This window comes from Vespula vulgaris, chromosome 22, assembly GCF_905475345.1.
Source record: "Vespula vulgaris chromosome 22, iyVesVulg1.1, whole genome shotgun sequence".
NCBI lineage: Eukaryota > Metazoa > Arthropoda > Insecta > Hymenoptera > Vespidae > Vespula > Vespula vulgaris.
This window is the reverse complement of record NC_066607.1, coordinates 1706572-1730000: the sequence shown is the minus strand read 5'-3', so window position 1 is coordinate 1730000 and position 23429 is coordinate 1706572. Positions and strand designations below refer to the sequence as shown.

The window sequence follows — 23429 nt, the reverse complement described above, 5'->3', positions numbered from 1 at the left end:
TATTATGCATTAATTGTTTGTGTGTTTTTCTTTCTTTCTTTCTTTCTGTATTTCCATCTTCCTTTTTCTCTTTCTCTTTTTTCATCAATTTTTTTCTTGTTTTTTTTTTTATTTATTTTTTTTTTATATTAACTTCGACGTTCACTATTAACACATGCATTGTTCTTTTTCGCAATCAATTAGAACGATTTTATTTGTTCAGCTTAACTTGTTTTTTTCCTTTTGTTTCGCTTTGCTTTGTTTCGTTTTTTAATTTACGTCATTTTTGCAAGCTCGAGGTTCAGCTTCATCCCTCTCTCTCTCTCCTCTATCTTTTTTTTTGTTTCCTCTGTCTACTCAGCTTTTTTTTATTATTTTTGTTTTTTTTTCTTTTTTATTATTTTTATTCATTTTTTTTTTGTATGATGAAACGCGCGGTTACGTTACTCGAAGTAAAAAAAAAAAAAAAAGAAAAAGGAAAGAAAAAAGAAAAAAGTAGGTAAAAAAGAAAAGGGAGAAGAATAAAAAGAAAAGAAGAAAAACGAAGGAACGAGCTTCGAGCGAACACAGCTGGAAAGAAGAAGGAACAGGAGAAAGAGGATTTAATAAATCGAATGGGTAAAAGTAAAAAAAAAAAAAAAAGAAAAAAAGAAAAAAAAAGAAAAGAATAGAAAAGAAAATAAAGAAAGGAAAAAAGCGCGGCACAACAAATGGAAGCGTCGTCTATCAATTTTAGATGCTCGAACGAAATTATTTAAATTACATGATGTCGGCGATGTGGGGAGGAATTTGTTAAAGAATCTATATATCTATTGTATCACACGTGTCTCGCATTATACACAACAATCGGAAAGTCTTGGATTCGCAAATATAAATGAACGTAACCGCACGTTGAATTTTTTTTTCTCCACTTAGCACCGCATTCACGCGCGCACACTCTCACACATTTCCAAATCCAGCGTTGGTTTTATATTTATTCTTTCTCTCTCTCTCTCTCTCTCTCTCTCTCTCTCTCTCTCTCTGTGTTTTTCTCTCTCACTCTTACTCTCTCGATATAATCGCTGCAAGATTATTAAAATTCCAATCACGAGTGACTACTTATAAATTGTTACACAAAATCAAACATATTTGATACGCTACAAGGACTCAACACACGGGTTATTTTTCTTTTCTTTTCTTTTCTTTTCTTTTTTTAAACAAACAACTAACGAACAAATAAGGCGAGGAATGATATTTTAGGGACGCAATATAGACCTCGCTCGTGGTGTGTTTTTACTCGTATCAATAAAATGTATAAGTGACGTATACATTTGAATTATTTTAAGGACACTCTTCCAAGGACGATTATCGTTGGATCTTCTGTTGGCTAATATGAACGTAGGATTACTTTAACGCCGATTTTTTTTTAATTCACTTGGATATATAAATGGTTTAGAAGAAACGTTTAGCAAGATATGTATATATATGTTATGTATATATATACATATATATAAAATGATAATAATAATAATAATAATAATCGAATGACGTGGCCGAGCCGCAGAGACACCTCGGAGCCATTTGAAAAGAAAATCATATATTTTATTTTCTGATTCGGTACTACAAACTAAAATTTTTTTAAAAAGATCTCACATGCAAAGTTGTATAAATTTCTTTTTTTTCTTTCTTTCTCTTTCTTTCTTTCCTTTTTCTTTCTTTCCTTCGCTTGCTTGCTTTCTTTCTTTCTTTCTTCTTTTCTCTCTTTTTTTCTTTCTTTCTCTCTCTCTCTCTCTCTCTTTCTCTCTCTCTCTCGCTCTCTCTCACTCCATTGACAAGTAGCAAGTCGTTTGCATCGCAATTGTCAATCGAGTTTATTAGAAATATACGGCTATTTCGACGTTCATGTTCATCGATTTTGAGCGAGTGCAATCAGTAAATTTGGTTAGAAAGACATCGCGTATGCTGTTTCGTCGATCAATCTGAACGTCAAAATACCGTACATTAAGGATTGTCTCACGGTTATAATTAACACATAATGTTCAATTAATAGTTATCAATAATGAGTACACGCTTTTTTTGTCTACTAATGTCTAACCCGCCAGGGGAAGACGTTATTATTGCTACTATCAATTGTAAAAAATCTGTTCAAGATAAGCGGCATTACAGTAATCGTCTCATAATAAGCCGCGTATTTGAGTATTCGTAAAAAAAAAAAAAAAAATTTATTTATTTATTATGTCCAATGGTACGGCATCGAAGTGACAAATTGTACATTGTTTGTTTTATTATCACATTACGTACACACCTATGGCGTGTATATAAATATCAGTAAAAAAAAAAAAAGGCTAGAGCAATTCGGTTAAATGCCAATTTCACAACGGATTTCTCACGTACGAAAAGACGAACGATTTAGAGTTTATTAGCGATTAAACTTCATAAATGTTAATCATTTTGCGTTCTCTGTTTAAGGACTAAGAATTGCGTCTTCGGGTTGTACACCTACGACCATTTACAAACATCAGAAAGAGAAATGGGAAAAATCTTAGCAAACTCAAAAATAAAAGATATTGTACAAGAAACGTTTCAATGAGTTTCGTGAGAAAAAAACCGAAAAAAATAAAAACATGTTAAATAACGAATACAAAAACGAGAACAAAAATCAACCCTCTTTTTACTGCAGACAAATCAGTCGCTTTCTTTCTTTCTTTCTTTCCTTCTTTCTATCTTTCAATCTTATCTTCTGTCTTTCTATCATTTTTTTTTCTCTTTCTTTCTTTCTTTTTTTTTTTTCTTTCTTTTTTGACATTACATCGTACGTCTGTGTCGTCTTTTTCCTCATTTCATTATTTTTCCTTCCAATTGGTCGCGGCGTTATATCTACGATATCGTTAAGAATTTCTTTTACGATATTTCTTACTATCCGCATTTTATAACAATTGTTTAATAATTGTTAAGATTGACTCTATCAAATCACGGAAAAGGCATTAGAGACTTCAACGCATAATTCGTTCATCTTCTCGATATCGTCGTCCTATTTTTCGGTATACTTCAAAAACAATAACACCAGCAAAGGTTTTCTTTGTCCACACCACGAAGTAGATAACGATATTGCTTATTAATAAAGTAATTCTTTAACCTGAGTTTATAATCCGAACCTTGAGTTGAGTCTTAAACACAGTTACAAACTGTGTTGGTAGTAAAAGATATAACACAAAAAAAAAAGAAATGTAAGTGGTTATCTAAGGTGAAGAATTTCATTGGGACACTCACGTTAATTCCGGCCTTTCGCTAAGTTCTTTCATCAAAAGCCTATTTTTTTTTTTTCTTTTCTTTTTAAGGAGCTGGGGCCGTTCTTATTAGCCGTTAACATACCTCAATTTGCTTTCGTAGGGAGAGTGTGGAGTCGTGTTTTCTGATTTCTTTTCTTTTTTTTGTATATTTTTTTTTTGGTTTTTTGTTTTTTTAATATTTGTTATGTTATTAGTTGTTCCTGTTGCTTTTATTGCTGCTGTTGCTTGTATTGCTGCTGCTGCTGCTGCGTACTGCTTCTGCTGATGTTATTATGCTGCTGCTTCAGTGTATAACGGGTGTTGGTGTTACTTATTAAAAGAAGTGTTTTGTTGTGGTGGTAGCATTTTAATCTTTTCTTAAGCGGTGCTCTCGGTGGTGGTGTTCTGCACCGGTTGACTCTCCTGCAAAAGAAAAACGAAATATGTAATATATAGAATCTTCATTTTCTGCGTGCCTATGCACACGTACACATGGCGGCAACTAAAACAAAGCAATGATGTAATATAATAATATTTATTAATATAAACGACAGAAAAGCACGAATGAAAACGAGATGGCCGTTAATCTGAAAAAAAAAATCATAAGCGAAGATGTAAGTATAAAGAAAGAAAGAAAGAAAAAAGAAGAAAAAAAAAGTAAACAGGGGGAATTCTAGATGCTACAAGATGCAATAGAGAGAGAGAAAGGGAGGGGGAGTAGAGGGAAAGAGAGAGAAAGAGAGAAAGAAAGAGAGAAAGAAGAAAGAAATCGATGTTCTAAAGGAATTTTAAATGCGATATGTAATACTAAAAGACTACAGCAGAGGTTGCAACACTGGCAGAAAAAAGGAAAGCCACGTTACCTGTGGAGCAGGGGCAGCGGCAGGTGCATCCTTATCTTTAGGTGCATCCGACTTCTGCTCCGACTGAAAAGAGTATAAACAAGATACGTGCAATAGTGTGTGCGAAGCGCTACGCCGTTTCACAAAGATTCATCGACGAACCGTACACTTACTAGTCTACGATCGATTAAACTATTGTTGAAAGTAACTCATTACAAGAAGATGAAGATAAGAAAAAAAAAAAACAGAAGGAATGACAGAAAGAAAGACAAAGAAAAAAGAAAGGTAAGAAAGAAAGAAAGAGGTAAAGAAAGAAAGAAAGAAAGAAAGAAAGAAAGAAAATTAACCACCACTTTCTTTGTTAATTGACCTGTAAGTGAAATTCGTCGATAAGAAAACATTTGTGTACTTTGCGTATATAAGATACAAGAGAGAACTAGCAATTGAGTAGAGTGATAAATGCAAAAACCCCAGGCTAGCTTTCTTAGTAAACGAAAGCTATTAACTATACATATGGTCTAACAATACATTTCGTTCTTTCATAGCAATTAAGTGTCAACTTAAATTAAAGTCTCATTAATATTATATATCAAATATTTACTATCGGTATCAATTTGGTAACAATGATGAAATGAGAGCAATAATAAATTGTTTCTTATTATCTCCGTATTGGTCGTCACAATAAGACGTTAATATTCGATATTGAAATAATAAAGTATGTTACCAAATTGATGATGAAACTATGTTTGTTATATGTATATCTATCAAATGCAACGACACTCGTGACAGATACTTTGATGTGCTTATCGGAAACTTCAGGAAGTGTCTTGGTATTCTGTGTCTGGGAAAGAGGAGTGGCAGGATGAATTTTGTTAGCAGCAGGAGGTCGTAGATTCTCTTTATTTGCTGTCTGCTGGCAGCAAGTATTTAGTCGGGATTGCCGTGGTACTCGTCGTCTATATCGAGGTCGTGGAAGTCTTTGTAGACCACCTATTTGTCCACCCTCGCCGGCACCAACTTCGTCATCGGTCACCTAACAAGTTGACAATTGATCTACCGTATCCAACGATTTCATCTATGCTGGTCTATTTTTCGAGATGAGATAAATGATCGTAGAGAAAGAGTTAAGATATAGGATCAGGACTTGGGTATAAATGCAACTGTAATTGGTAGACTAATGTAACTCGTATCATCCCAATTGGTCATACAATCTAAATAATGACCGTCCACGTAAGAACGTTCCACGACGATTCTGGCATCGTCTTAACCTTATATTTTCTAATTACTTTAAATAAATACATATGTACATATACACATATATATATATATATGTATATATAAAATATTTTATCATGTGCCGTTTGGAATAGACGTATAAGTAAAAAATAGGTGAACGCTAATATTCGTAAATCTATTACTAAATCTATACATAAAATCAAGTGATGGTGCTTCATTCGTGAATTTGAGACATTTAAAGACCAATCGATCGCTCGATCGGTTCATCGATCGATCGATCGATCGAGTGGATACATTAAGATAATAATAATGATAATAATAATAATAATAATAATAATAATAATAATAATAAAAATCAACAACAATAATAATAATAATAATAAAAAAGAATAAGAAAAAGAAAAAAAGAAAGAAAGTAAAATATCTACGAATCGTTACCTGACCATCCTGGTTTCTTGGACGTCTCGGTGGTCCGCCGCCTCTTCCTCCGCGGAAGTTTCGACGGAAGAAGCGTCGTGGTGGGCCTCCACGACCACGTCCACCACCGCGTGGTGCACCTCCTTCTCCGGTGCCCTTACCTCCTTGCTCACCACCTTCTCCAGCGTTCTCACCTTGCTGTTGATTAGGTCCGGAATGTCGAGTAACCGGGTTATAATAACCGTCGTAATGACGTCGTGGTCTATAACGACGTTGCTGGCCGCCACCCTCACCGGTGTTACCTTCTTCGCCAGTTTTGCCATCGGCTAAAAAAAAATATACATAAAATTGGTTTTTCCTTTGTTTCTTTTTTTTTACAATTATATAATCTTTTCATAGAAATTATAAATTCATGAAATCATCATCGACGACGTTTGGTTCTATATTATTTGATTCTAACCGGATTCGTATCCTTCCTGTCCTTCTCGAGGTCTACGCTGTGATCGAACATTTCCACGTCTTGGATATATCCAGTGACATCCACGATATCCCCTTCGCTTGTCCGCGGCATAAGGTGAACCTTTAACCGCTTCTCCCGATGGCCCGGTCACATTAGCTGCCTCGTGACCTTTCTCACCGATTACTACGTCAAATTCGACGACCTCGCCGTCGCCAACGCTGCGCACGGCCTTCCTCGGGTTGTTCTTAATAATGGCCGACTGGAAGAGATAATATTGACTTATTTAGATATGTTTGAAATTGGATAAAGTGCTATTGTCAAATATGAATACATACTTGATGGACAAACACATCCTCCTTGGTGTCATTTCTGAAAAATAAATAAATAAATAAATAAATAAATAAATGAATAATCTTCGACGAGTAAATTACATTAATAATTAATATAAATTTGTGTGTATATATATATAAAATTTAGTTTGAAATTACAATGTGTCTCAAACTCTTCTTATAAAAAAAAAAAAAGAGAAACTTATAATAATTCTTAACTATAATAAACTTAAATATAATAACTCAATCGATATTTTAATCGTTATAGAAGAAAACAAACTTATTAATATTTTTCTTTTCTATCTGTTATAAAACTGAGGATTTAGAAAACCTATTATAGATGAAATATTTAAAACAAAGGGGGAAACTAAACTGACATAAGTGTATCATATTATAGACGTTTGAACGAAATGAGAAAATTAGCGTCAATAGTACTTAGTAAAATATATAGATCCTAATAGTAGATCGTTACAGTGTACGTGTGGGTATTGTGAGCTCATCAAGTGGGTATAGACGTGAAACGTGCGTTATACAAACATACGCAAATCCATTCGTAAACTCAGAGAGACAGAGAGACAGAGACAGAGAGACAGAGACAGAGAGACAAAGAGACAGAGTGACAGAGAGACAGAGAGAGAGAGACAGAGAGAGAGAGAGAGAGAGGAGAGAAGAGAGAGATAATCGAAGCCCGTGAAGCTGCTGAGTAAAGCACGGACCGACCTGAAAGGTCATCGAACCCTAGAACTCGGTTGAAGAGAAGAGGGGAGGAAACGTTCGTCTCATGTACGGAACACAAGCTGCCCTACCCCTCTCCCCCACCCTCCCCTTAAAAATCCCTTCTCCCGAGTATCACCGGTACACGATCTATGCGTATTGCGCGCATTTCCGCATAATCCTTATTTTCATGTTAATTCGGTTAATGTACTCTTTGGAATTACTGTAAAAGCAAACGTATGTATGTATGTATGTATGTATGTATGTATGTATGTATGTATATATATGTATGTATCTCATCGTTACGTTGTATATCGAGTTAAGTAATCAAATGATTCGTTAAGTTTCACTACTAATACATATTTTATAAATTTTAAGCTATATATCAAATCTAAGCTATATGTGTGTGTGTGTGTATGTATGTATCTATGTATGTATATATGTACATATATGGTTAATTGAATAAACATATATATGTGCACGTATATATGCACATTTCTTCCATCGAGAAGGAAACCATGTTTCCTTTAAGATAATTATATTCAAGACACGTGAGTCACACTTATATGCAAGGTCACACACAAACCACCAACGTTCTTAATTGTCAAGAATGTATATACATATATCGCAAAATGGCTTCCGTTGGCTCATCTAATTTGTAACTTAAAACTAAGGTTTCAGCTAGTACCGTAATCTCTCCTCAACGACATCAAATTGCTTATTCAACGGAGAAAGAAAAATTGTGGAAAACTTGTAGAGAAAAAAAAAAAAACTGACTGGCTGTTTTAGTTGCAATTGTTGCTATTGCTATTGCTATTGCTGTTTCTGATGCTGATGCTGTTACCGTCGCCATTGTTGCGCTATTTGCTGCTACTAATCGCACTTTGGCTACGATCAAACGGTGAAATCGGAATAATATCTAAGGCTAAGGTGAATTTCTCGCGGCAACGACGAATTTCTTGGCTAAACGCCAAACAGATAGATAGAGACCTAGAAATAGCGGAGGACCGTCGAGCTCGATGCGGTTAGGCATCTATGTACTTACACGTATATATCTACACACGAATAGAGAGAACGCGCATACACGTGTATATGCATGTGTGTGTGTGTGTGTATGTGTGTGTGTCGTAAAGGAGCTTCTATTTCATCTACTATATAGTCGAGAGCTTTAGTCTCTAGAATGCATTTAACTTGCATCGAACTAATAATACCAACTAATATCCTACTATCTCTTCTTTTTTTTCCTATTTCGATCAATGAACTATTTTTTTTTATCGTTCTTTATTTTTTTCCCCTTATTTTTTTATATATATATTTTTTTTTAAGGAAATTCTATCCATACATAATAACGTTCGATATATAAATGATCGAGTATTAAAAACACAATTTTTATTATTAACATAAACGACACAACTCGTCGTTTATGTTATTCGACAGCTCGTCGAACACAACTTTTATTATTAACATAAACGACGAATTAATATGGAAGCCTTGATCTCTGCGTTGGACAATATTAAAGTTGTTTCAATGATTCTCAATCTAGAAAAATGAATTACTATCGGATCAAAATTTCATTCTTTTTTTTTTTCTTTTCCTTTCTTTTATATTTATTTCTTTATCAAGGATATCACTATAATTAAATATAATTATATCTTACGTCGAAACATAAACGATTATTAATTTATTATGCAAATTATATTTCATCGGGATATTGCAAACGTATTTATCAAAACTTTTATGTTAATGATAATGATGAATAATATTTATACTTCTATTTATATATATACGTATGTCTGTGTGTGTAAAAATCGAGTTCTAAATAAATATATGTATGTAAATACTGACCTGTTGATGAACCCGTATCCACTCTTTACGTTAAACCACTTTACAGTCCCGGTCACTTTGTTAGCTGAAAAACAAAAATATATATATATATAAAATTCATAATCGTAAATAATGAAAATTTTATTATGAGATAGAAAGTGAGAAAGAGAGAAAAGAAGAGAAACAATATATTATATATTATAAATAACTTTAATAGAATAAAAAATATATATATTTCGTTTCAAAAAAAAATATATATATATATATATATTCAATTCTATAGAAATAATATCGAGGATAATCCATAAATCTTATTATCTTATTGAAGAAAATCTCTATTATATACAATTTTTCCTTTAACCTTCAACCGTTGATCACCTCCTTTTGATTAATAAGTAAACGAACTTTAGACCTTCAAAATGTCGTTCTATCGAAACAAAATTTTCAAATGTCCGGACAACAGCGATAGGTTAAATCGAATGTTTACTTTTACGATTCTAGAGAATCTGAGCAGCTGATCATTTTTCATGTAATTTATGATATATATATATATATATATATATATATAATGTATGTATATATTCGTATATTATATGTATATTATATATATTCATAATTACATTACATTATATATATATATATATATTAGATAATATATATTATCTGAATGATATAAAAATGAAAGATATCATTAACGAAACCAAGTGTAACATATATCATGCTAAAACAACGTGATTCGCGATTCAACATTTATAATCCAAATCGTTATCGATGACCTATCATAACCAATACGCAAAATAATATACGTGTACATACATACATTAAATACGAATAACAAGTACGAACCGTTGAATAGAAGTCCGAAGTTACTTATACTTGCGAGTCACTCGTTTTGCAGCATTGCTTAAGAAAAAACGCGGTTCCGGTTCATCGAGCAAGTAGCTTTACTACTTTGCAACATATGTATTTATCTAATATATATATACATACTATACTTTTTCAAAGTATTTCGTAAATTCGCGATAAACAGTAACACATGTGATTACGATACACACACACATATATATATATATATTATTATTATTACCTTAACCTCTGTACGATGTAAACATTCGAAGGAGGCGCGTGTAGGTAGGTCGATCGACAAATAGGTTACGGTTAACGTTCATATAAACATTCAAATTCAATTCGAATATGTTCAATCTGTGTCAAACGAAATTGACCCAACGTGGTCAAATAAAAGATATTGAAAATCAATTGACACGAATTTCCTTTTTTCCTATCGATTTAAATATATAACACACGTGTACCTTTTCCAATCGTTCTCGATAAACAAATATTTCGTTGTACGATCATTTACGAATGTTATTACGTAACGAAAGCGCGCTAGAAAATAGAAAAGCCGGAAGTTGCTCGCACACCGAAAATTCCCTCTTTCTCGCGGCCTACCTATCTATCTATTTCCTCGTCGTTCTCCTCCTCGTTTTATTTCTCTGAAATTTCACCGTTCCTTCGAGAATATCGCATAACGTCGTTGTCGTCGTCGTCGTCGTCGTCGTCGTCGTTGTTGTCGTTGTCGATTAATATCCCATTTTCTGTTTCTTTTTTTTTTTTTTTCGTTTTTTTCTCTAATCCAAGCTTCGAAGAATATATATCGAAAGCATCGTGCTACTTTAAGGTTATGATCATCGATCGATAGAAAATGTTACACGTTACGTTAAAACTTTTCATACGTACGTCCGAATTCGTACGTTCGTTCTCGAAACTTCGAGAGAAAATCAATGTTGAATTTTGGAATAGCTTCACTCACCCTCTATGTCTCTATCTCTCTTTCTCTTTCTCTTTCCACCGAGTGGACAGGAAAGAACGGATAATTCGTAGAGTAACAAGGACGAACCGTCGTACGAGAGCGAGGGAAATAAACTTCGAAAAAAAACATACCGACCTGGATTTTAACCTTCGAACGATAGTTTTAATAAATTCGATGCTATAACACTTATGTAAGAGGCCGGCACGCCGGGTAAAAAGCCACATGGCTATGCGTCCACCGTGAATGGACGCCATTACGAGCAGCGCGACTCCGGCCAAAGAGTGAGCACGATGCCCGATATTTTTCGTCGAAAATATTTTCTCGTAGTTAAACACACGTGGATAATAAATTGACGATTTTTACTCACCGATGACCAGCTTTTGCTGGACAGCCTTAGGTTGTTCGGGCTGTTTCTCCGGGTCAGCCATGGTGGTGGTGTTAAGGTGTTAAGACACGCCGCTGCCGAACCTAGATGTTCCCGTCTTTCTGGTTGTGGTGTTGGTTCCCTTCTAATGTTCCCAACATGGCTGCGCCTCCAGGCGACCGGACAAACGACGTTGCCGTCTAACGATCTCTCCTATTGGCTGTTCGTTCTAGCATCGTCTGACGTCGACCAATCACCGCTCGACTTCTAAAGTGCATAGCCTACGCGCCGCTCACGCGCCGCCTTCTCGCGTGCAAAGAAGCGTTGAACCGCACCGCGATATGCATCGAGCCACATATACCGTATTTATCCCCCTATATAAAGCTTCTACGATTGTCTCAATAACAAAAACCACGAGTATCGTTCCATACAATTTTTCTTTATCATTCTTTTCTATATATTTTTCGACATGGTTTCTAAATCGTTATTTTCCATATACGTTTGGATCGACTTTCTCGAAGTCGATCGATATCGACAAAAAGTAATTTAAGACGATCATTATGCGGTAATAAAAAGTCAGATATTCTATATGATATCGTTCAATCTAGAAAAATGAATATTCTAGAAACGCCGATGATGATCATAGAATGATTAAGGTGTCTGTTTGTGTGTGTATATGTGTGTGATATGAGAATAATTTATTTCTCTTTATATAGTTATATATTTATATTTTTCAGTTATATTTAATAGCGTATTACTAAAGTCTTACTTTAAAGTTTTAATTTGCTACGATGATCCACGTATATGTATACATATGCGTTTTATATTTTTTGCATTCAAACTCCTTTTCATTCTTTCGGATAAATGATCTTTTAGATCGCTGCAATCCCAATAAGAACATTTTTGCTTCCTAAAAATCGATTTTAACTGACAACTCTGTACAAGTATATGTTATCTTAATTACAGTCATACATCGCTTCAAACACTGCATAGATAATTATCATGATTAAGTGAATTTATAAAATGGCCCTTTATCTTTGTTTCATTTCTACAGGAACAGACATTCAACGACATAGATCTTATTTTCATTGTAGCGATACACTAAAAATATAATAACTTAAAAATCATAATAAAAATAATACATTCATCATAATATTGACAAGGGCAACCGAACACTCTGTTATATTAAATAACAAGTATAATTATTATCTAATAAATTCATTTACATGTTATCTCCTAGCTAAATACCTTTTATAAAAGTCATTTGAATTTAATGATAACAATGTGTAATTTAATACTAAAACTGAAGAGTTATGTTCTATTTTCATAATAATTCAAGTTTTTTATTAAAACGATAGTAATGATTTGGCTTGATCATTCAATATTTAAGATAATGAATTAAGAAAATACGTTCTGTATGATGTAATAAAAAAAAAAAAAAAAAGGATCTGAAATAATTGGAAAAATGCCAGTTTATAATGTAAATATCCAGATTGAAAAACTTCATAAAAAAAATTACTTTTGTATATTATAGATATTTCACAATGAAGTTTAACTATCTTTTTGTCATATATATCATATATGAATAAATCCAGCACAGTAGTGGTCTTATATGTATAAAAAAAAAAAAAAAAAAAAAAAAAAAAGAGAGAACGATTTACCTTACAATTTAAGCAAATTTTTAAATGTCAGTATATCTCTCTACTGTTTTGTCATATCATTTTATATATACTTATGTATGTACAAAGGACAAATACATTTAATAATGACTGATAACATTTTTAAATGATAACAAGAACCCATTACTTAACATACTTATTATTTTCACAGAAGCATTCGACTCACCCCTTTTTATTCCATAGAAATATTAAATAATAATTGTAATATATATTTCTGCTCCAATTGTCATTTTAATGCTGAAGTAATTAGATATCGATGTATCTTGATGAAAATATACTTTACGAGTTACATGATTTTTACATTCTGCATCATCTTGGTTTTCTGCCTCTAACGGTTCTTGATCGCGGTGCAGTAGAACCACTACCGATACTAAACATCCCAGGAGTTGGAGCATTAAACGAGGGTGTACCCGATGTTCCAAAGTTAATCGATGGTGTTGTTGTTGGCGCAGTGAAATTAAATCCTGTAACTATGGATAGAATAATGTTATACATCAAATATAATATTTTCTTTTAATAACGATATAACACACATTAGAGTTATAGATAGTATTCATTAGTACCTGGCTTAGAAGTGTTTGCACCAAATTGGAATGGGACGGATCCAGTAGTTGATACATTGTTATTAGAAGCATTATTATTACCGAATGAAAATGTACTTTGCTGTTGTCCTTGATTTCCACCGAATGTAAAAATACTATTTGTATTGTTCTCATTTGTTCCAAAAGCAGGTGTAACTGTAGTTTGAATTCCAAATGGTAATGTTTTATTATCACCAAATGCATTAGAATTATTTGTAGCGCCAAACGACATAGTAGTTGAATTTTGGCTGCCAAAGGTATTTTGCATCGGAGTATTAAAAGTTCCAACTGGAGTCGTAGTCGTCGATCCGAAGAGAGGTGCTGGATTATTCTGATTTCCGAACATAGGACTTGGTGTACCAAAACTATGTGACGTTGAAGTTTGAACATTTCCAGGTGCGCTTAAATTTTGTGCTCCAAATACAGCAGTCGTTGTATTCGTACTACCAAAATTGAGAGCACTAGTTGAGACACTAGGAGAACCGAATGTAGGTGCTGCTGTGGTCTGTGAACCAAATAATGGTGTACTAGAACTACCAAACACCGTATTTGTATTCGTGCCAAAAGCAGGAGGTTTTTCTTCTTTAAATGTGTTGTTGCTTGTACCAAATTCAATAGATGATTTCGTCGGTTGAATTGGTACAAAAGGAGATTTTGCTGAGTTACCAAAAAGTGGAGCAGCGATTGCTTGACCAAATACTGGCTCACTAGTCGTCGTTCGAAACGTGGTTGTAGTTGATGTTGTATTAAACATAGGTGTAGTTGTTGTAGAAAATTGAGAAGATGTAGTAGCAGCTGGTACGTTAAATCCAGAAGTTGTATTATTACTTGCAGTAGAAGTAACTGGTGTATTAGTTGGTGCCAACAACGCGTTAGAACTTCCTAGCGCATTAGCATTATATGAAAATGCTGATTTATTTTCTGATGTTGATGCATTTGATGTCCCAAATGAAAAAATAGGTGTTGCGGTACTTAACGTAAATGCCGTAGATCCACTAGATACATTTCCACTAAATGTACCATTTGCCAAATTTAACATAGGGTTGCTTGGTGCAGAAGTATTACTTGTGATTATAGATGCATTACTAGCTATTGGATTACTTTGGGTAATTACAGAAATCCTAAATGTTTTTGGAACATTACTTGTAGTTGTATTAAATAAACCAACTTCAGTTTTCGGTGTCTGTACATTGTTACTTCCAAATATGAATGGCATTGTTGTAGTTGCTGTAGATGTCACCAAATTTTTATTGGTACTATTATCTGTAATACTTTTAAAAACTGAAGCAACATTAGAAGCAGCTGTAGCAGTAGCAGTAGTAGCGATAGCAGTAGTAGTAACAGTAGCAGCTACAGTTGACATTGGTAACATTACACTTTTTGTTTCAGTCGTAAAGTTTAAGCCACTTGTAGTTACATTTTGAACAGAGGCAGTATTTACTTGAGTTGATGCAGTTGTATTGACAATATTGCCAAATGTAAATTTAGGGCTTTCAGTGTTCATTGTAGATCCTACATTACTTACATTGTGTAAGATAGAATTGCCAATGCTAGATTTGATACTGGTTGGATCAGAATTTGAAGGAGTAGTCGTGATATTGGATATAGTACTCTTATTTGTAAAAAGACTATTGGAAGTAGATGGTATTGATAGTATAACGTTTGATCCTGCACTTGTAGAACTTAAAGGAGTATTTAAAATAGAAGTATTGGATTTTAATATTCCATTTGAAGCAACTGATGGTACGGCTAATGGTGTAACTGATCCTACAATTGGTAATGTATTTGCTACTGTCTTGCCAGAAACAAATGTTGATGTAACTGAATTGGAGGTTATAGGAAGTGAATTTGTAACTAACGTCACGTTAGTACATTCTGATGGTGTTGCTGGTGTAATATCAGTCTTATAGTTAGATGCTTCATTAGCAATGATCGATTTATTCTTTTCATCTGATACTGTATTACTTGTAATCTGTTCATTAGTACCAGACATATTTTCTGTATTTGGTAAATTAAACGTTATGTGTTTGACCGTTTTCATATTAGCTTTGGGTGATGTAAGTGCTGGCGCTATAGCAGACGTAGTAATAGGTGTTGTATTAACATTAGTTGTTGTTGTTACAGAATTGAGCGTTGCGCAATCTGCAGAGGAAGAAATTGCAGGTGCAACCTCGCTAATTTCTTCTGCCTGAATCACTACATCAGGATTAATTCTGCTTGCTGCTGAAAATATCATCGCATAGAGTATTAGAAATTGAATCATATAATTTAAATGAAATAACCATGAGAACTACAAGTACTTACCTTTGCCAGATATAGCATCAAACATACTCTGTAATCTTGCTCGCATACTAGTTTGTCTCATGTTCACTATATCTTTTTTCTTAATTTCTTCTACATCGTCGGTAGTGAACTTCGCTTCTATTATATTTCCTTGTTCTTCAACGAGTGATCTTAACTTTTCATTTCTTTGTGGTTCTGCTCTCATAAAAAGTTTATCCGTGAATTTCGTTGCCGAAGAAGTTTCATTATCCTTATATTGAGATTTCGTATTTTCTTCGCTAGTAGAAATTGTTTCAGTTTCATCAGAATTTATTGTGTTTTTGGAAGTTTTAAGAATTCCTTTAATAGGAGATTGCTCTTGTGTTTTATTAAGAGACTTCGATAAATTCGAGTTTGTAGACAGTTTCTTATTTACAGCTGGTGTATTATCATTTGTATTTATACTTTGCACTTGTGCTAGAGTTCGCGAATCTCCATTTTGTATATGCTCCAAAGACTTAAAATGTTTTTCAATATCAGGAGTTCCGCTGCGGGAACAGTCAACTGAAATCATATTAGAATATATTATATAATAAATTTAATAACATATGTAGTTATAAATTACATACGAAGAAAATGTATATATACCAGCTTTTCTTTTAATACCAGTAGCAACATGAATACTTGAACTTAGCGAACGTAATATATCATAGCAGGATGGTGTTTTACTACGTTTCGTAGGTCTAAGATTTTTATCTGGAGGAGAATTATCTTCTTCAGATTTGGGTGATTCATCTCTACCTCTCTTTTGTTTCGTTTCTTCAAAATTTTCTACTTCGTTCACAAATATATTATCTGTTCTTTGCTTTTTTACTAAATCAGACGTAACATCTTCTCTGGACGCGTGCCTTTTCAACGATATTTCTCGTAGGACCTGTACAACACTGGATGGTGATTTATTTTCTGACTGACATACACCAGACAAGACTTTCTGCCTTTCTGGAGGAGAATATCTCGTAGTTTCTGGTGGTGCGACTCTAACCGTAACAGGTCCTCTTATTTTTGCAGATTTTGCATTAATCAAAGGAATGGGACTCGCATGAAGATTAACTTTCGGAAATTGACCGGTACCATACTGTGATTGATGAGTCAATTTATTATTAGCTTCAGCAGCATACTTAGTTAACCTTATAGTTAGTCCTGGCGATGTTACATCCGTATATGTCCTATTACAAAAATTAAATATAATTAGAAATTCAATTTTAATATTTATAACAATTTAAATTTACTTACTTAGGATCAATGTTATATCTCGTAGAAGCTAACAATGGACCTGCAACTGTCTGTACGGTTTTTACTCCGCCAGCTTTCGATCTCATTTTGGGACTTATACTGGTACCCCATGGTGATCCGTCGGGTGAAAACAAAGTATTATTTTCACCGCGTGTTAAAGTATGATTCTGATTAAACATAGGTGAAGTTTTCTTTGGAGATGACCAATTTGTCTTGTATCTAGCATCTGTATTATGCAGGTCATCCTTTTTGTATTGAGATAAGGGTGTCGAAGTACATTTGTTGTAAATACTGTTCTGATTATATGAGTGATATTCGTTATCATGGTTAAATTTATTTTCCGACATGCTGGACAGGTTTGAAATATGTTTATGCGTAGTCCGGGGTATTGGGCTTACTTGTGGAATAAGACTGAATCTTGAAGTATTTCTACTATTAAAAGTAGTGTCACTGCTGAGTTGATATCTACTTACTCGACGTCGTTCCATTCTGACTGAGAAACGTTCGCGGTAAACGTTTTTTATTTTACTCCAAAGAAGAGTAAATTGTCTTAATACATAAACAATAGCTCGGCCTAAGGTATCTTTTAGTTCGATAACGGCTTCTTTGAAATAATCGAAAAATATAAATGCATGCGGCGATAGCAAGCTATCGTTGGTGATCAAAGAATAGCACGCATAAACCACTAGAAATAACGAAACAATTACCGCGAGAATAGGGCCCCAGGCGTTGTATAATAATATACACCCACTCAGCACACTTAACGACACAACGACACCCCGGCTTTCTAGTTCCAACATATTATTTCAAAAAAGTAACCTCCCCATGTTTGAAAAGAGCACACTCACTGAACTACCGGAACTTTGTCCGTATAAAATTATAAGGATTACTAGAGTCTACATAGAGCGGGAAGTGCTGTTATAACGAATAAAGGCCCGGGTAATACTAGGAAATGACGTCACAATGAGCTTGATTTCGACCAATCAAATACTTGTTTCTGAAAATACTGTTTGTACCATCTGCGATAACTTCGTTCCGTTTTATTCCACAAATAGATTTATAAAATTTTGCTTTTACGAAATATTTATACACGTGTATATCTAAGAAACTTGATAATTTACAATTCGAAAATATTGTAACAGATATAAACAAAACAAACTTTACTCATTCTTATTTTCAATGTGAATGATACAATACAAATGAAAATATACGATTCATTATACAATACTATATTATCTCTGATCAATCTTTATTTTTCAACCTATCGTAATCGTTGTTCCTTTGGACGATACTTGCGTATTACAAATTATTTATCTTAATTTCAATTATTTTCATAAATTCATATTCTATATATATATATATATATATATATATATTATTAGTGGAACATATTTAAAATATATATTTACAAATCATGTTTACAATGTTATACAGATAGATATTTTCTAATGTTAGCTAGTCAAAATACGACGATCATTACGTTTTCGTTATTCGACGAAGAATCGTGTGCTCCATTTATTTTTTACTTTTGACTCTCTACTTAATTTTTTCTTGGTCAAATCTCTTTCTAGAGATATATAATAATTTATTTGAAAGCAAAAATGTTACAAGAAAAATTTAAGAAAATATTGAAAGCTATTTTTGTAACGTTGTTTTATTATCTATAACGTGAATATATTATAAATTATTTGTAATTTTTAAATCTATGATACTTTTCAAAGCAATTAACAAGATGTAACCAAAGTTGCAGATTATAAGTTCGACGATAGTAAATGATTTATCTTACAGTCTTTTCAGTTAAACAAACAAGACAGTTTTTCTTGTTTTCTTGATTTTCTTGACGTTATTGATTTATGATATAAAGCTTTCCATTCAAAAGTTGTTCTCTATCGAAAGATAATGAAAAGACATAAGTAATTGGATGTTAAAAACGTTTTATTTTATTTCTTATACCGATGTAATAATATCTCTTAAAATAATTCTTAAAATAATTCGTTATTTCTATTATATTTCTAACTATATGGAGAATGGTATATTTTGTAATATCTAAAATGAAAAAAATGAATGAATCGAATATGAAATTAGGTGGAACTAAAATTTCGACTGCAAAGGATTATTCAATAAAAAATAAAAAACGAAACGTTAATACATTACATGTTCATAAGTTTTGAAAGTTTTTGTACAGAGATAATGATTCGATGATATAGTTGAAAATGACATTTTATTTACAAAGATTACAAATTACAAACGTTACAATTTCTTAAAGAAAAAATTATTTTTCTCTAGGAATTCAAAATTTTATTAAAGTAATTTCAATTTTTTATATACCTAGATTCATTTCGCATTTATTATATTCACACGTTCAAAGCCGTCTGCGTTTACTGCGATGTTTATTTGATTTTTCCGAATCTCTTTCTCGGGACCGACTATGTGATCTGTAACGACTGCGCGATGATTTGTGACTACCCGATCTTCTTCTTTGAGCTTTTTTAGGTTTACGAGATCTACCATGACTATGACTACGAGATCTACTTCTACTATCAGGTTTCTTTCTTTTATTATGCTTTGCTCCTTCTCCTTTTGATGGAGAAGTACTGGTTGACTTGGAACGTCTAAAAAAAAGAAAAATAAAAGAGAAAGAAATACATATACTTGCAAAACTATATACTAATTAAAATTATTCTAAAATCTTACCTTGGTGATTTAGTTCTTTCTGGCACAGCATGTGTGCCACTGCGACTAATAAAACCACCCCAAGCATTATGATGTTTTGGCAATGGTGGACTCGGTGTATGACTATCCACATCACCACCTCGAGCTTTCGTTCTTGCCTCTTCATATCGACGACGTAGTTCTTCCACTTTTTTTTCCAATTGCTCCGGCTTTACACGTGGCCTATAGTATAATCGTAAGATGCGACGACAAACATCTCTTATCGCAGATTCGTTGACTTTGAAAAGAGAAAACCATGGAGGCGAAGATGGTAAAGGGAGTTGAAGCTGTCGAGCGCCCAAATAAACGCATGCACATGCCACAGTTTCTGGTTGGTGCCTTAGAAATACATCTGATCGTAATGAATCATTCATATAATTCCAGCATTGTTGCATTAAAGCACGATTTTTTTCATAACCCAAAACTTGCAAGTACATTACTATGATTTTGTGTGGATGTTTTACATGTACACAAAAACCTAGTTCCTTTAATACTCTTCGTTCTGACTTAATAACTTGATTTTTTAATGCTACATAATTTTGATCAATTATGACAGGTTGTATTGGTCTGAAACAGACGAAATAAAATTTTTTTAAATATATATATGTATATATATGTATACGTAATACTTCTTTAAACTAATATTACATTGTATTCTTTTTCTTTTTTAATTTTAACAATGTAATTATTAATATAATAATAAGACTTACTTTTGACAAGAAACTTGTTTAATGTGATTAAAAACATTAATAACATCCCTGATTCTTCTAGGTGCTTCTTCTATTTTACAAGCTAGACAAATACAGCCCATAGCTGTTGTTTCCATATTATGCCTCACTAATGATTTACTATAATAAAAGCGTTGAAATATCACTTGCCCAGTAGCCATTGCAACCTGTAAAAGATAATTTGCGAGGAAAGAGTTTTTTCCTAATTTGATATTGGAAATATTATGAAAGTGATACCATTGTATACGCTAGCATTTTAAACGATTTCAACATTGTTGTACTAAGAAGAATTTTATTGTTAAAAGGAAAATTTTTTTCTTTTTCCTTTCTTTTTTTCTTTTTTCTATTTTTTTTTTTTTTTTCTTAATTTATAATATTCCACTTACTTTCATCTCGAATAGTTGTACCAAACCAATTTATTTGCCATGCTAACTACAAGGGAATATCCAAATATGTACAATATAATACATACAATTTTAATGGAACTATACCAGTTATAATGTTGTAGAGATCACGAAAGATACGTGAAGAAAACGACGAGAGAACGTGACGTGTATCATGTTCCTTCCTCTTCCTTAATTTGTACGATAGCTTTAGATTTACAATCTCGCGGAGTTCAACTTCGCAATAGAATTAACTTACAATTTGTATTGTGCTTAACTATAAACATAATGTACCATATTTTTGTATCATAGAAAGAAAGATTGTACGTAGAGGTTACAGAGGTTAGAAAATTCCTAAACGTGCAATATATATAAAATTGACAGTACACGTACTAACCTGAGGTAATTTCAAAAGAATTCCAGCCGTTTGTATAAGTTCACATCCTAATATTCGAAGGTCTGTTTCAGTTTCGGCATCTAAACCATCTAAATGCGATGGTGTGGAATTTAGTTTTTCCTCCGGCAAAAGGCAATTTTGTAACGTTAATACGATCTTTCCATAAGATTTGGTATTAGTAACGGTTGTAGGTTTTGTTATTGTCGTTGAATTTTCTTTCGCACTCATTTTTATTATAAAAAGATATTAACTTCGCAATTTCAATACTTCGTAACTCGATTTAACCAAACAACGGCCATTTTGTTTCATTGCTTAATAGCTTTTCCTTAACGTAAGTATATACTACGTTGGACAAAATCTACTAGGGAATTATCAATCTCGAAACTGTCTTTGAACTTCCTTCCGGAAAATGACGTCACGACACTATAATTATTTTTTTTTTTCCTTTTTTTTTCGTTACTTCACTATTTTTTAACCTGTGTTACATTATGCTTCAATCTTTGTACGTAAATATATGTATATATATAATTTTGTCGTATAATACAATATATCTTGTTAGATTTTTGTAGTTTAATTAATATTAAAAATATCGCTAGCATATTTCGTGCGAAGAACGCCCTCTAAGATGTTGATCGTAACACGAATGTTCTGATTGATTGTACTGGTGTCACGTGACCATCCATGATCCTAATACGATGCATCGATTGGATAAATTCTTTCGTAGGGAATCTAACAGAAATGATAAAATATCGACAGAACCATTTCGATCAATATCGATTAATTTTAATCAATGATTAACTCGATCAGCAGTGTGGCCAATAGTAAAACTTTTAACGGTATATTCATCTTAACCTATATTTTTGTAATGTTAATAACAACATGAAAATTTTCTACGTAATACGGAAATGTATATACATATATATATATATATATATATAGTCTTTGTTCGTTTTAATTAATTATTCTATTCGTTCCGTAATATTTATACGATTCGTAATCTATCGTTCTTCGACAATACAAGTTTATAACAAAATACATTGAAAAGTTTTACTATTGGCTGCATTGTTGATCGACTTAATCGTTGATTAAAGTTTGGTTGATAAATCGAGGTCGATCAAAGTTTCAATTCAATCCCTTTTAATTCGATTTTAGAAAAGGCGCGAATATTGCAGAATGATCGATCATTCGACGATTAGCGGTTATTAAAGATATAAATAAAAAGATAAGGTGAGTTTATTTTAAAAATAGAAGGGATTATTGATCATGAAATTCGAAGTTGGTATAAGAATTGTTATTTATTTAACATTGATTTATAATCGTTGAAATTCGTACGATTATAAAAAAAAAAAGTATTTACATAATTTTCTTATTACAGTCAGTACGTAATTACTCGTGTATGGTTGAACATCAAGCCATCGAGAAATCGAGAAATCCAAAATTTCTTTTTATAACGCAACGCATAAACGATACGTATGTATGCTCAGACATTTTATTTCATGAATTTTTTTATTTTTATATGTATACATATATATATATATACATACATATAATCATATATATATATATATATATATATATATATAAAACTTTGTATGCATGTGTGTATGTGTGTGTATATATGTGACAGCGACTATGAACATAGAATACAATATACGATTAAGGATTAACATAATTATGATAAACAGTAGAGATCATTGTCTTACAACAAGATTATAATATTTACGTATGTAGCTGTGTTGAGAATGTTCGGTGAAATACATTCTTTAGGTTCTTCCGGCCGGATGAACTTTCTTCCCCTTATTTCTTTCTACTTCCTTCTCTTTGTCATCCTTCTTACATCGTATTTATGTATGTATGTCAGGTATATACGATCACGCGAGTTTTAAGCACGAACGATTCTCACATGCATATTTTGACAATAGTCTGTTATTGTTACACGATACCCAATTATCCTCTCACCTGGGCGAAGATCTTTCTATTGTAGAATGCAAAATGTTCTTAAGTATTACTGCGTAAGTGCAGGAAGTGTATGACGATAAAATAACGATGATCGGGCGTTAACAAAGATCGAGTCGTAGGGTGGATAATATCCCTTTTTTTGGAGATAAATACGCTTATAATATTATTTTCGTATGATTAATACTTACCACTATGTTCTTAAAAAAGAATAA

General features: G+C 32.7%; 4 protein-coding genes across 9 annotated transcripts in view; 1 reads left to right on the top strand and 3 right to left on the bottom strand.

Annotated features, from left to right (window-relative positions):
• Positions 1–3366: 3366 nt before the first annotated feature.
• LOC127071507 (Y-box-binding protein 1) lies at positions 3367–11392 on the bottom strand. 2 transcript variants are annotated; one of them, XM_051010845.1, is made up of 7 exons: positions 11227–11392; positions 9071–9134; positions 6518–6551; positions 6183–6441; positions 5744–6048; positions 4091–4153; positions 3367–3650 (listed from the first exon to the last, which is right to left on the bottom strand). In XM_051010845.1, the coding sequence occupies exons 1-7, from the start codon at positions 11285–11287 to the stop codon at positions 3606–3608; spliced, it is 831 nt and encodes a 276-aa protein (XP_050866802.1). In that variant the 5' UTR covers positions 11288–11392; the 3' UTR covers positions 3367–3605. The 2 variants fall into 2 exon arrangements, with proteins under 2 accessions (XP_050866802.1, XP_050866803.1); XM_051010846.1 differs by lacking the exon at positions 4091–4153.
• A 1531-nt stretch (positions 11393–12923) lies between these two features.
• Positions 12924–17946, bottom strand: LOC127071497 (nuclear pore complex protein DDB_G0274915). 2 transcript variants are annotated; one of them, XM_051010802.1, is made up of 5 exons: positions 17039–17946; positions 16394–16971; positions 15788–16309; positions 13466–15706; positions 12924–13372 (listed from the first exon to the last, which is right to left on the bottom strand). In XM_051010802.1, exons 1-5 carry the CDS (start codon positions 17836–17838, stop codon positions 13212–13214), a joined length of 4302 nt encoding a protein of 1433 aa, XP_050866759.1. In that variant the 5' UTR covers positions 17839–17946; the 3' UTR covers positions 12924–13211. The 2 variants fall into 2 exon arrangements, with proteins under 2 accessions (XP_050866759.1, XP_050866760.1); XM_051010803.1 differs by having other exon boundaries at positions 13466–15703; positions 17039–17944.
• A 1296-nt stretch (positions 17947–19242) lies between these two features.
• Positions 19243–21597, bottom strand: LOC127071505 (cyclin-L1). 4 transcript variants are annotated; one of them, XM_051010843.1, is made up of 6 exons: positions 21259–21407; positions 20970–21138; positions 20865–20910; positions 20461–20645; positions 19733–20317; positions 19243–19650 (listed from the first exon to the last, which is right to left on the bottom strand). In XM_051010843.1, exons 3-6 carry the CDS (start codon positions 20868–20870, stop codon positions 19401–19403), a joined length of 1026 nt encoding a protein of 341 aa, XP_050866800.1. In that variant the 5' UTR covers positions 20871–20910; positions 20970–21138; positions 21259–21407; the 3' UTR covers positions 19243–19400. The 4 variants fall into 4 exon arrangements, with proteins under 4 accessions (XP_050866800.1, XP_050866799.1, XP_050866801.1 ...); XM_051010842.1 differs by having other exon boundaries at positions 20865–21138; XM_051010844.1 differs by lacking the exon at positions 20865–20910.
• Positions 21598–22093: 496 nt separating this feature from the next.
• LOC127071510 (ras-related protein M-Ras-like) overlaps positions 22094–23429 on the top strand; it is a 71464-nt gene continuing 70128 nt past the window's right edge. The window contains exons 1-2 of the transcript XR_007785084.1: positions 22094–22485; positions 22634–22728. The gene's annotated coding sequence lies outside the window, so the exon portion shown is untranslated. The remainder of the gene's footprint in view (positions 22486–22633; positions 22729–23429) is intronic.

Bases quoted from the DNA above. Each gene is read 5' to 3' on its own strand.
- LOC127071507 (XM_051010845.1), bottom strand. From the start codon at position 11,287: ATGGCTGACCCGGAGAAACAGCCCGAACAACCTAAGGCTGTCCAGCAA. The intron at 6,442-6,517 runs GTATGTATTCAT...TATCTCTTCCAG, and splicing joins AGGATGTGTTTGTCCATCAA to TCGGCCATTATTAAGAACAA. The intron at 3,651-4,090 runs GTAACGTGGCTT...TTTCTTTTGCAG, and splicing joins CCGCTGCCCCTGCTCCACAG to GAGAGTCAACCGGTGCAGAA.
- LOC127071497 (XM_051010802.1), bottom strand. From the start codon at position 17,838: ATGTTGGAACTAGAAAGCCGGGGTGTCGTTGTGTCGTTAAGTGTGCTG. The intron at 15,707-15,787 runs GTAAGTACTTGT...TGATATTTTCAG, and splicing joins TGATGCTATATCTGGCAAAG to CAGCAAGCAGAATTAATCCT. The intron at 13,373-13,465 runs GTACTAATGAAT...TTCTATCCATAG, and splicing joins TGCAAACACTTCTAAGCCAG to TTACAGGATTTAATTTCACT.
- LOC127071505 (XM_051010841.1), bottom strand. From the start codon at position 21,486: ATGAGTGCGAAAGAAAATTCAACGACAATAACAAAACCTACAACCGTT. The intron at 20,318-20,460 runs GTAAGTCTTATT...CGTCTGTTTCAG, and splicing joins AAACAAGTTTCTTGTCAAAA to ACCAATACAACCTGTCATAA. The intron at 19,651-19,732 runs GTAAGATTTTAG...TCTTTTTTTTAG, and splicing joins GAAAGAACTAAATCACCAAG to ACGTTCCAAGTCAACCAGTA.